Below are 13,564 nucleotides of genomic sequence, written 5' to 3' on the forward strand. Positions count from 1 at the left end.
GGCGCCGCTAAAGCTGTCAAAGCCAATATACACGACTAAATAAAGCTTCGCCACGCGACTCCGGCAGGAGAAGAGGGCGCGGCGCGTCCCTCGCATGTGTCCCGAGCCCGAGCTGTCCGCGCGCGGCGAGCCGGGCGGGGCGGGGGGCGCCCGTCAGGGAGACTCGCCCGCCGCGCCGCAGAGTTGGGCGGGATTGCCTACCCGTCGGGCGACCCCGCCTGCTCCACGCAATCAGCGCCCGGCGGCCCGCACATGTGGCCCGGCCCGCGGCAAGACGAGCACGGCGACGGACAGCGTCAAAGTTAGGCAACACGGACTGGCGCGGAAAGGCTCCCGACCGTTGCCCCTGCGAGGCCCTTTTGCACCGTGGGCAGCAGCGCCTGGATCGCGGATGCGGCCGCGCAAAGAATACCTCGTAAAGGTCCTAAAGTTTGTGCCCTTGGTATTTTTAGTGTCTTTGTAAAGGCACTAACGAACCCCTCAGTGCCTTTGGAAGAGTTAAAGCTATCATCTTTGTTTTACCAGTGCTGGACCTAGCTGGAGAGGGGGGGGGGGACGTTGCCGGCTCACAACGTGTGCCTGGCCAGCGAGCTGCACACTGATTCCGAAGAGACATCAAGGGGCACTGCCCCATGAGTGCGACAGGGACGGAGCTATACGGAGGCTATAGGAGAGCGTTCTTCGGAATCAGTCGGTTGGCTTGCCCGGGGGGCGGGATCCGGCGGCCACAAAGAGGACGGGGCAGACGTCGGCAGCTCCACTCCGCTCCGCTTTGCTGCTCCATCGTTCAGATTTTAATTATGGCGAGTGCGATTGATTCTGCTGGTCTGGGCGGCAGCGGCCGCCGGGGCCGCCTCCGTCCGCCCTCCGCCACTGCCGAACGTAAACAAATCCCCCCCCCCCTTTCCTCTTCCCTCCGCTCTTCGTTGCGCGGCTATTTATCCGAAAAGACGGCCACGGTTTTTTTGTTTAAGCCCCGGGTGGATCAAAAGAGAGTGAGAGTCTTGGGGGTAGGGGGGGGGGGAGAGTGGGAGTAGTCCGTTGCCCGGGCGGGCGCATAGAGTGGCCAAAGGTTTGCGGAATCCGCCAGCCGCGCTTGAAAAATGAAAAGGCTCCCACGACGACAGTGCTACAAGATACCCCCCCCCCCCCTCCTCCTGCCCCTCCCCTCTCCACCGACCACCTCCGCGCGACGCTGAATTTACTTCCCCTCGACCGCAGCGGGAAGAACTTTTAGCGAACTCATCTCGTGGCGTAAACATGGAAACAACCGGGAAGTGTTTCACACCACGGACTAAGGAGGCGGCACTGCGCCCGCGCCCCGGGGCGAGGGGCGGAGGGGTCCCGGGAGGTTCCAAAGACAATAGCAGCGCTGAAAATCGCAGAGTGAGTTTTCTTTCGTTCTCGGGGCATGGGTGCAGCCATATACTGTGCTCTTGTCGGCCACTCGACAAATAATGATCTCACTCTACTTCGGCTGACGTAGAAACGAATCGCTCAATTTGAGCGGGTAACAAGACTCTCGTGTTGAGCACTGACCGGAAGCCCCGTCAGAGTCTCTCCAGAGAGAAGGTAAACTACCTAGTTCTCTCTGGAGACTCTTCGCCGGCAGGAAAGTCTCTCTGGCGGAGTCTCAAGCTCAACGGCCGGCCGGGCCCGGCCACCCGGCCAGTCCCAAGGCCCCGGCGAGAGCCTTGATGAGGGCGCAAAGGCCGCGCGCCTCTGATCAATATGAAGAGTGCAGCGCTCCAAAACTTATCCCATTCCAGGCAGGTGCCGGGGGCTGGCCGGGCCGGCCCTCCAGGAGGAGCAGCGCTGGAAGTGCTCGAGGGGCGGGCTGTTGGAGGAGGGCAGCGCGCGCAGGAGGCGGGCGCCTGAAATCTGTCGGCATCACTGTCCCCCGCTGTCCCCGGGCGTCCTGCTCGAGGACACTAGGCGCGGGCTGATCCTGCTTGCAGGCAGGACCTTTCAGGGTAATGGTGCCGAGCCCGGCGAGGAGCCCGGCAGAGCCTGGCAGAGCCCGGGCCACACCGCCGCCGCCGCGAGTCGGCCCGCGCAAAGGCAAACTTGTGTGCGCAGGTGCAGGCGGAGCCGGGGACGCGCGCGGCGCGCAAAGTTTTAGGGAATTATATGATATATACCAACGCTAACCTCGTTCAACAGTTTAGCGTCTGCAAGGCACAGACCCTTCCGCCGCCAGCCGGCGGCCCCCACGGCGCGCCCGCGAGTTCGGCAGCCCCTCGTACGGCCCGGCGACAAGCCGCCGCCGGCCCGGGCGTGGAGGGGACGCGCACCAAGCCGCCCAACTTTACTCACCTCCTGAAGTCCCTGCTCCAGCAGGCGTAAATGACGGGGTTCATCCCCGAGTTGATCCAGCCCAGCCACGTGACGATGGCGGACACAAGCTGCTCGTTGACGATGCACGCCGGGCAGAAGCCCGACAAGAGGTTGACCACAAAGAAGGGCAGCCAGCAGACGATGAAGACGCCCATCACGATGCCCAGCGTCTTGGCCGCCTTCTTTTCCTTGGCGAACTTGGCCAGCTTGCGGCTGATGCTGAAGTTCTTGCCGAGGTTCTTGCTGTGGCCGGCGCTGCCGCTGCCGCCACCGCCGCCGCCGTGCCTGGACAAGCCGTTGTGCGGCGACGGCGTGAGCGGGTCCTCAATGTCGCCGGCGGGCATGGGCTCCTCCGGCGTGGAGGTAGCCGACTGGTAGGCGTGGCTCTGGCTGGCGCGCTGCTGCTGGTGCTGGTCCGAGGGCCCGCCGCTGCTGCCGCCGCTGCTGCCCGTGCCGCCGCGGTGGATGCGCAGCGTCAGCTCGAGCTCGCCCGAGGCCATCATGACCTGCTTGGAGCCCAGCTTGAGCGAGCGCGTCTGGATGACGGCGGCGCGGTAGATGCGGTAGTAGGTGAACACCATGACGAACAGCGGCAGGTAGAACGAGATGGTGGAGCTGAAGATGAGGTAGGTGAGGCTGTCCGTGAAGGGGCACTTGAACTGCGGCACCTCCTCGGAGCGCACGGCGCGCCACCACAGGATGGCCGGGAACGAGATGGCGCTCGAGCACACCCACACGGCGGCGATCAGGTAGATGGCGCGGCGCCGCGTCATTTTGGTCGGGTAAGTGAAAGGGTCGGTGATGGCCCAGTACCGGTCCAGCGAGATGACGCACAGGTTGAGGATGCTGGCCGTGGAGAAGAGCACGTCCAGCGAGCGCCACACGTCGCACCAGTCGGTGCCGAACAGCCACTGGTTCTCTACCACCTCGTAGACGGCGCTGAAGGGCATGACGACGAAGCCGACCAGGCAGTCGGCCACGGCCAGCGACGTGACGAAGTAGTTGGTGGCCGTGTGCAGGTAGCGCTCGCGCACCACGGCCGCCACGACCAGGGCGTTGCCAAACACGGTGGCCACTGAGCACAGGAGCAGCAGCACGGCCAGCGCCGAGCGCTCGCGCGCGATGTCCAGCGCCCCCCAGCCGGCGCCCCCACCCGCGTCCGTGCCGTTCCAGTCGCCCGTCGCGTTCCAGTCGAGCGTCCAGTTGGCGCCCAGCGCGGCGGTGGCGGGGGCCGCCACGCCGTAGTCCAGCGCCGCCAGCAGCCCGGACGAGTTCATATTCGCCGCACGTCCGACCGGACGACGCGTCGGCCCGCGCTAACTAAATTTATCCTAAACGTGTAAAACGCTCCTCTTCGGCCGGCTTAAGTGAACCGCTCCGAAGTTGGCGGGGCGGGGCAGCCCCGACCTTGTCGGCGTGCCTGCTCCGCTCCGCTCGCGGCTTGCGCGGGGCGCTATGCGGAGGCACGCCCGGCGAGGCGCCCTGCGGCCCACGCGGCCCGCCGGGAGGTGATCGGGAAGGGTTCGGTCGCTGCGAGGCGGATCCTTTGGCTGCTCCTGCTTCTGCTGCCGCTGCTCGGCGCTGCTCGGCGGCATGGTGCTGCGGCGGCGGGGGCGGCGGCGGCGGTGGAGGCGGCGGCGGCGGAGGCGGAGGCAGCGGCGGCACGCGGCACCCGCCACGCACGCCGCCGCACGCCCCGGCGCGCCCGCCTCATCAATGCCGCGCCACGCCCACGGGCCACCGAGGGAACGCCCGCCGGCACCTGCAACAACAGAGCCGAACAGGAGGCACATTAGCGAGGTCCACAAGATGAAGATCATGCTTGTACGCCCACCCAACACAAAAAAAGGGCTTTTTCTAGGTTTGGCTTCCATTCCATTATAGCAATGGAGCGAAGGTTTTGGAGATGATAGGCCCGGCCCATTGAAGTCAAACAGCAAAGTCCAAGCAAGGGTCTAATACGGGGCTGGTCAGTGATAATTGACGCCCTATCATTTCTCCACAAAATCCTAATACAAGCGCAACAGAAACACCAGCGCTTTTCTACGGGGACTATTATAGTAGCACCGTTAAGGGGCATTATTGCTGAGCAAAGCGAAGCACTCTCAAGGAAACTTTAAATCAAAAACTCACATGTATATATTAGTACCTCTGTAGCATTATGAAATATTTAGATATCTACTCAAGTTGGATACATATCCTGCCCAGATCTTCAAACCGAACTATATGGGACTGGGATATGTAACTCTTAGCCTGCGCCCACATGATGCATCAATCGTAACTGTTTACATTACAGAAACCTAATTTGCTTTGAATAGGACAGCAGTTGATGTGATGCTACACTCTAAAAAAAATTAATACAAAAATCTGTAATTTGGATATGCAGTTTTTTTCAGCATCCGTGATACAAAAAATTGTATTCCTTTGGATACAATAACAAATCTGTAATACAGATACAGAAATTTGTATCCATTGATACAGAAAAAATATGTTTATGTTTAAACATGCTCTGATATGAAAGAAAAATATTTTTTCCCTCCTGGTTGTCTCATTCTAGATATTGCCCACACATGACACGCAATTAATTTCAATGTTGTACCTTACCTCTTACCTTACCGGGATTTGAACCCCAAACCTCTGGGTTGGGATCCGACCCCTTAACCCACGCGGCTAAGGCGACTACCTGCGAGAAGCCGTGCTCTGACCCGGTGTCACTCTTCCCCATGTATTGGCTGGCCTCTGAGCCTTTCCCTTAGCTATCGGGCCATCAGATGGAACTTTTATGTGAATGCTTAGGAAATTGATTTTATCGCAGATGTTGCCAGAATCAGTCGAACAGCTACTCAAATTGTGTTCAAATTGAGCGTTAAAACGGCGGAGTTTTAACCGCACGTACTAATTTCTGTTTCCATGTTACAGAAATGTGTATCCCGTTTACAGAAATTTGTAATCAGATTACAGAAAATTATAAAATGAATTTAAAATTCTGTAATTAATTAAAAATTTTGTAATGTTTACAAATTTCTAAAAACTATTATAATATTTTGTATCACCGATACATATTGCTGAATCACAGTGCTCGGATACAGAAAACTATATCAAATTGGATACAAAAATCTGTAATTTTTCTTAGAGTGTAAATACAAAATTACTGAACAAATAGACACTTTTTAAACAACAGTATGAAATGTCCAAATATGTTTCAATTACAGGGGACCTTTTCTGTTGCATCAGACATCATGTTTACACCTACTTGTGAAATAACACACCTTCATGTAATATTCCAGTGGGGAGGTTAATAACCTCAAAGCTCAATAGTTTCCCTGCATTCCCAACCATTGGCAATAGCATCACATTATAAAATACCAAAAGCACTACATAAGATTCATCACGGATTGAATTCTAATAAAAACAGCGACTGACATTGACTTGTATACAGTTTAGAGCTGTATGATGGATGAAATTAATCCTTTCCACAGGCACCATGACAGTTATGTTGACTGGACTGAAGGGCGGTAAACGGGCGGGCCGTGGTGTTATTAGGCAGGTAAGGGAGGTGGCGCGCTCTCGTGTCCAATCGCGAAGTTCGACGTTTTGGTCATTCCCTCTGACGTCACCGATAACCCCGCCGCCTGGTCGCCTGAAAGTATGAGAACTATAGACTACCTGTCCCGAGCCTGCCAGGGCGAGAGAAGAACAAAAGCTCCGGAAGTAGTATGAGAAGTTCGTCGCCCGGAAGAGACGCGAACGCCAATTTTGACCTCTGTTATTACTCATGTAGCATTGACGTAGTATAAAATTACTCGAAATGCATTTTAAACATCAAACTCAAGGGTTCTCAATGCGTAAATTGATCATACGCGCATACGCGCCTCTTTCGGGCGACGAACTTCTCGTACCATTTCCGGAGTTTTTGTTCTTCTCTCGCACTGGCAGGAACGGGACAGGTAGTCTATTGCGGATGGTGCGCCAGCGTACACCATATTACGACGCGCAACTACAACTATGACAGGTTGTCGAGCCGGGCGAAGGGGTGCGACTGCAGTGCAGTGTTTTTCCGATTCTTCCACCGTCGTTTGCCAGCCAGCCTGCGCTGCGACGGTTTCTACTACGATATTAGGCCCTTCCTTCTTGTTCCTCCACTTCGTTGTGCCCGAGTCTATCGACGGGAGCTTGATCACAAGGCACCGCTGTCGGGAGGTCCTGCCCGCCGGACGGGGAGGACGCCGCCACGTCAACGGGCAGGTCGCCGACGGCCAGGATTCGTACGGAGAATTGGATCTGGAGCAGATAAGTCAGGGGAACAAGGAAATATGTTGATACCAGCGTGTTCCCCTGTCTTTTCTGCTTCAGATCGAACCTTCTGTTTGAATCAAGGTGGCGATACAGGGTGGTCCCAGTGTGGCACAGAGTACCCCCAGTAGCGCCAACCGCATTCAATGCGCTTCAATGCGCATTGAAATGCACATAAAAGGTTACACATTGGTGACGCATTAAAAGCGCATTACAGCATTTAAGACGCATTCAATGCGCATTTAATGCACTCTACGCGCATTTAATGCGTCACCAATGTGTGACCTTTTATGTGCATTTCAATGCGCATTGAAGCGCATTTAATGCAGTAGCGCTTCTGGGGACATCGAAAGTGCTTGCCGAGGTGCTCGAGGTACCGTGAGTTGTAGAGGCGGGCAGGGAGGGAGTGCAAACACGAGGATGCATTTAGACGCGGTGAGAGGAGGACGGCGAGAGCGAGATTGAGAGCCGTGCGGTCAGGCTTGTCCTTGACCAGCACTCTCGCCTCAATCACATTGTTTGGTCCAATCACGACGGCATCTACACGTCAACAACCTCCTGTTTGGCCCCGGCGGCGCCGGGTCGCGGTGGCGAGGGGGGCTGAGGCTGAGCCGCTAGGGCGAGACCCCAATCGCTCAACGCATTCCTCAAGGCGGCTCAAAGGGGCGCCCACCTCAAACGCACCGCAAAGGGACGGATTGGGCGGACCGCGAGGGGTTCGGCGGGGGCCGGGGTTCAAATACCCAGAGGGTGACTTGGGCGGCGCAGTTTTCTTTCTCGTCGTGTACCTCGTTCCCCTCACGGAGTCTGTCTGTCTCTACCTATCGCACCACCCCTTTGCTTTTAACTGGTAGGTCCGCCCGGGCCGGGGGTGGGAGTTTGCTGAGTACAGACAAAGTTACATAGCTGCCAAACCAATTACAAGAAGTGGTGGTGTTCCCCCCTACTCCGGCCCCTCGACGCCGCCACTGCTGCCTCTGAGTGGGCAACTCGGTCGGAGGGAGAAAACTGTGCCGGCCGAGGTGGTCCGTGTCCGTCTGTCTGAAGGTGTCGGCTCTGAGCAGACTAACTGGACGGCGTAGAGGCAGCGACGGCGCCAAAAGTTGCGGTGCTTTCAGTTATTTAGAGGAAAGGCGGAGGTTTGGGACCGCGGGGGGGCCGGGGTTAGGGAAGGGCGGTACCGGACACACTTGGAAATAGACTGTCACTGCTTACGGGCGCGTCAGTTATTCCATTGCCTCCCCCTCCAGCTGTCCCCCTCCCCAGCCACAGCCGCCTCCAGGGCGGGCGGATATTGTACGCCCCCGGTCGGGAGAGCCATGTGGATCTGAAAGTCAATAGGTGGAGCGAGGGCCCCAGGCCCCGGGGCGGTCCTGCGGTGCCCCACTCCCCCGGAAGGGTTACGGTTAGTTGGGTCAGCGGTGGCGCTTCCGCTGGGGCTAGTGATGGGAGAGGGGTGGAGGTGAGGGGGGTGCTGCAGTTGTCACCGGTGCACTGTGCCAACAGCCAAGAGACAAAGGGATGCTGCACACCCAAGGCAAGCGCAAGCAAAAATTTGGCACGTAAACTTTATTGTGTTTTTTGTGCACCACGACACGACTTAACTACTCGGACGTTAGTGGGCATTTGCGAAAACTTGAAATTGCATCTGAGAAGATATAAATTGCAATGACTTATCATGTAGGCATTGAGAAGAATTGTGTTTGAATGTTCCACGGGAAACGCTCGAGCGGTAAACAGCAGTTGCACATGGTCCTCATCGTCCTCATACACGCCAGCCGTGCAGTCCTTTGTTGACGGACGCCGACCAGACCACCGAGCTGTGTCGTGTCCGTCGTGTCGTGTTGCCGCCAGCGAGCGATGTACAGGCATCCCTCCCTATTCGCTCCCCCCTCCTCCCGGCCACCCCAACGAGCAGCATGGGGCATATCATTGCATGATCAACAGCAGCAACTGACAAAGGAGGGGTAAGACTGGGCCGCGAAACGGCCCGTATTTTCGAACACCCAAATATAATAAACTCTAAAAATCGTTATCACTTCATAGTGTTGCGAAATGAAGAGAGAAGGCTGCAAGTTTCCAAGTAATTACAAACAACAGTTTGTTTTCTTGTGTGTTTTTCTTTTAAAAGTGCATCAGCCACTTACGGGTAATTTGTTTTCAGGTAAATAGATACAAATAACAAGTGCGTGTGTGTGTGTGTGTGAGAGAGAGAGAGAGAGAGAGAGAGAGAGAGAGAGAGAGAGAGAGAGGGGGAGCGGGGGAACGTCATGCCAACAACGCCGCCCGCGTGGCTGACGACAACACAAAGTTCAGCGATGCCCTAGAGAGAGCGTCCAGCAGCAGCGCGCGAGCAGCGCGAGCCACCACAAGCGTTGGAGGGAAAGGCAGAGAGGAAAGGAGGGAGGGAGAATGGAGGGGGTGGCAATTAGCAGTGGGGCTGGGGTTGGGGGGCTGTTGACAACAGCCCAGGTGCCTTTGCCGAGGTTCCGATGACTGATGAGGCCCTGCCTGCCTGGTTGGGGGGGCTGGACGGAGGACGGCAGCGGTGGAGCCATTGTCACGTCTTCTTGAGGTGTGGCTCACGCTCATTGGGGAAGCGCTGCTCCTCCCCCTTCGCCTCTCCCGCGCTTGCGTGTGCTGTCCTCGCCCGTGCTCGTCTCTCTGAGCCCCCCGTCTGTCTCGCTCTCCCTCCTCGCCCGGCTGCTCGTGCTCCTTCTCTGGCTATTACCGGGCGGTCGCGATCCGCTTTCCTCCCCGTCGCACCAGCATGCGCCGCGCGCGTCGCCTCCCGCGCAACATTTAACGTGCCGAAGTGCGATGTGATGTGAGGACAATACCGAGAGAAAGGGAGCAGGGCACTGTTAAGTTTATAGGATGTTTCACATGATTTATGATTTCAAATAATGTAGTAAGTTTTCCGATGCGATACGATGCGGTATCGTAAATTTCAGACAGGTCATTTCTGCTCGTCGAAAAATTACGTTAGGTAGTGTTACATTCCATTTTTCTTTTACAATTTGAAATTGTAACTTAGTTACATTCCTCATGGAATTTTCCCCCCGTGAAACCTAGGGTGACTGGAAGCTCACTCCTCACTCCTGGGATAGAGAGATAGGTTAGGTAGGATAGAGGGAGTCGAAATGGCTAAATGCAGCATTCGCGAGTACAGTCGGCTCATTACGGCGGAGTGGTGAGGCAAACAACTCACTTTTCACACAACAGGCCCATCACGGCGCAAACAACGGGTAGCGGCGGCGGAGGACGAGGAGCCCTAGACTAGGTGCAGAGAGCTCGGAGCGGGGAAGCGCCATACACAATTTAAAACAACAAAAAAAAGACTTGAAAAACCTGTTCTGTTGTTTTTTATTATTATTTTAGAGCGGCATATCTGGGCAATTCTAAAATATATTTTTTTTTTAGGAAATTCCTCAAATTTGTGGAGGAGTTTCGAGGACGACTCCTAAAAAGTTGTCAGTACCAAGAAAAATAAAAAGCCGTAGCAACCATCGTATATGGTTACTTCACAGCCGGGACAGCCATAACGTGATGGTTAAGGCAACATTGATATGGCCGTTAGAATAACTTATTAAACATGGTTCTGATCACTGTTTTATTGCTAATTTTTCAACCATATTATGGTTGTCCCTGAGGCAGCCAAGCGATGTTTGCTAGAGTATTCCATTTCTCTGGGTGTCGTGGCCACAGAATCGCCTCAAGCAGACCTTCTTTTCCTGAATGAAGATGATGAATAACTTTTTAGAACTACCTTTGACATGTAACTTGAGCATCGCGAAAATATTATGAGGCGTGCTGCAACCGCGGCCATAGATACTCAACAGGTTCTGCTTTGGCCGCACAAATTTTCCTGCTGGATGCATATTTGGGAGGGAAATGAAGAGGGGCAAAGGGGGTGAGGGTGGGGGAGAGGTGCGACGAACTAATTTCATACTCGGTGTACCATGAATATACCCCACCCGTCCTGATAACGCAGCGTGTTTTATTTTTGTTTTTTTGATCTCCTTTTGTTTGGACAGTTGTTCCATCGTTCTGTATGCAAATTGCACACAACGCGTCATACTTTGTGCTCGTATATCACCGGGGCACCAAGCGGCTCGGCGCCGCGCCCGCCGGCGCCCCTAGCAAGCAGCAGCAGCAGCAGCAGCAGCCGCGCCTAAATTAAACGCGCGTCAAAATAAACAACGAAAACAAACAGAAAAAAAACGAACGGCAGCAGTCGTCATGTTTCAACTCCAAACAATGCGGCTTTGCTTACCTATATGGTGTAAGGGACCAGCCGCGGTCGTGGCGCACGCCCGGGCCAGAAACGAGGCGACAGGGTGCCGTTTTTCCTCCCCGCCCTCCACGCGCCATCAGGACCATTACACACCACACGTCACATCCCGCTGCTCTGGAACGTGTTTCATTCCGGAGACGGCGATAAGTACATCGCGAGGGGGTGGGGTGGGGTGGGAGTGATGGGGTGCGGTGATGGGGTGGGGGGTGGAGAGGGACTGGATGACTGCTCGGGGGCAGTTCAGGACCATATCCTCTACTCCGAGCATGATAGCAACGGCTAGGCGGGGCGGGGCGGGGCGAGGCGGGGGCGGCCGAAGAGGGCGAGGCGCGGGCCCGCGGCGCGAGCAGCGCGAAGCACGGCATAAATTTAATTCTCAATTTCCCCGCATGGCGGCGGCCGGGACTTGAGCTCCGCCCGGCTCGCTCTCCATCACCTCCGCCGGGGTCGTCCTCACCCCTCTCACTCTCACACCCGGCGGACACGACGGCGGCGGCGGCGGAGCAAAGGAGAGAAGTAAGTGATCCCGAGGGAATCACTTTTACTTATTTCCATGCGTGCCAAGTCCTCGGGCGGCTGCGGCTGCGGCGGCCCTCCTGCGGCCCCGCGCCCCGCGCCCCGCCTCGCCTGCCTACACCGACACCGAGGCATCCCGAATATAAGGCCACCAGGAAACCGGTGCGGCGTCGTTGCAATCCGATTACGCCTCCGATAAATAATAACATCTCGACGAGATGAGGCACACAATAAGGCCATAACTCAGAGCGGCCCGTCGGCAGCGGCAGCGGCAGCAGGGCCAGCTCATCGGCACGGCAGCACAGCCACCACGCCCACGCGCAGGGCTGCTGCCCAGGGCTGCTGCCCTTCACTTCACCAAAACTTTGGCTCCTAAATCAACATCGGATTGGGCGGCGAGCGCGGCGACGGGTGGTGCCCGGTGGTGCCAGTGGTGGTGGTGAAAGGGACGACGTCAGGGCGGACCGAGGCAGGGCAGGGGCGCGCGGGACCCTGGGCGGCGGCGGCGTGTGGGAAGAGAAGGGTTAGGGAAAGGGAGAACACACATGGTTTTATTTCACATCTCCCGGACGCGCGGGGGATGGCGGGGGGCTGCGCCTCTCGTGCTGGGTGCCGGCCGCCGCCCCCGGCCGCCCCCGTCATCCGAATGGGTCCATGAAGCTGCTGCCGGCCAGCGGGCGCACATCGCAGTGACATTAGTCTCCGATTAGTCGTGGACGAGTAAGCCTCGCAGCACTCCGTCATTTTTATGGTGTAAGGAGAGGGGGTGTGGGGGAGGAGGAGGGGAGGGGGAATGGGGGGAAACGGAGGGGAGCATTCTCCGGCCCCTCTGGTACTCCCGGCCGATGGCGTGGCGCTCCAGGACGTCTCCCATTAGACCAGCAGAGCCAGCCGGCGGCCGGCCGGCCCCGCAGGGCGCCGCGACCCGACCCGGCGCGACCCGCCGCGACCCGGCCCGAACTGGCCCGACCCGGTCCGACGCCGACCGACCGCCCAAGACTTCCCGCTTCCAGCTGTGAGCCGGCCCGGGCGCGACCGTACGGATCACCAGGACGCCATCGCGACAAACAAGCCGCACGAGGACGATGCGTGTAAATACGGTGGAACCCCGCGGCCTCAGGGGGTCGCTAGAAGGAAGGACACTGTGCCCAGGCACGCCTGGACGCAAACGCACTCGTAGTTCCTCACGAAGACCAGTCTTCGTATTGTGAAGAAATGGGTTTGGAACGTACGAAGGATATGGAACCGCGAACCGCTACATCACGAACGGAATTTCTTCGTAGTACCACTTTCATAACAGACACGTTGCTCTTTGTATTACGAAGCCGAACCCCTTCGTAAAACAAAGGATTTGTTTGTATTACGACGGAGCCAAATCCTTTGCACGTTACAAAGAGCAAACTCTTCGAATTAAACATTCAGTGCGCAATCCGATCGACGCAGGCGCCACCTGCGGGCGACTTATCCCACCACCCCAGCACGGCGCCGTTTCGCTGTTTTGCTTTCAATATCTCCAAACAATAGGGTAAAGGAGAGGGCGAAGAGAGTTAAAAAAAAAAAAAACATTTAAGAATGCGGAAAATGTGGCACGCGGCTGGGCGAGCGAAGCGCTTTTAAGCGCGTTACACGACGTTTCATTTCGCAGAGTGCTTCTCCGGTCCGACTTTGGCTTCGGCTCCTCCGCCGCGCGGACCGCCCACGCCGCGCGTCCTCCCAGAGTGGCTCTTTTGAGCCAGCGTGACGTCACCGCGACAGTGATTCCGTTTTATTCTTCACCATACACACACGCGGGCGCGCGCCAACACACACACACACACACACACACACACACACACACACACACACACAGATGGACAAGCGCGCGCCGCGGGGAGACGCCGCAAGACGAAAGCCCTTCCTCGGCGCGTCCTTGACATCTTTACCCGGGTCCCTTTCTTCGTACACTCCTTTCAACACCACCGATTGGGGACACCGGAAGACGATGCCGCTAACGAAAAGGATCGCGCGAGGTCGGAGGGCAGAGCAGCGCGCTCGCTCCGGGGGCCCGGTGCCGACGTCGGCTCCGCTAAGTACAGTTAGCGGTGCGGCCGGATTAGGCGCGCATGTGCGGGAGGGGGGGGG

The 13,564-nt window shown here is 57.0% G+C and overlaps 1 protein-coding gene across 2 annotated transcripts in view; it reads right to left on the reverse strand.

The window, feature by feature from the left end:
• The window catches only part of LOC113203804 (dopamine receptor 2-like), a 139,372-nt gene that overhangs the window by 106,023 nt on the left and 19,785 nt on the right, over nucleotides 1–13,564 (reverse strand). For both annotated transcript variants that reach the window (XM_052268878.1, XM_052268879.1), the window contains exon 2: nucleotides 2,317–4,099. In XM_052268878.1, coding sequence (XP_052124838.1) covers nucleotides 2,317–3,614 — 1,298 coding nt within the window. In that variant the 5' untranslated portion in view covers nucleotides 3,615–4,099. The remainder of the gene's footprint in view (nucleotides 1–2,316; nucleotides 4,100–13,564) is intronic.

Source organism: Frankliniella occidentalis, unplaced genomic scaffold (genome assembly GCF_000697945.3).
Source record: "Frankliniella occidentalis isolate FOCC.00 unplaced genomic scaffold, Focc_3.1 Scaffold78, whole genome shotgun sequence".
Classification (NCBI taxonomy): domain Eukaryota; kingdom Metazoa; phylum Arthropoda; class Insecta; order Thysanoptera; family Thripidae; genus Frankliniella; species Frankliniella occidentalis.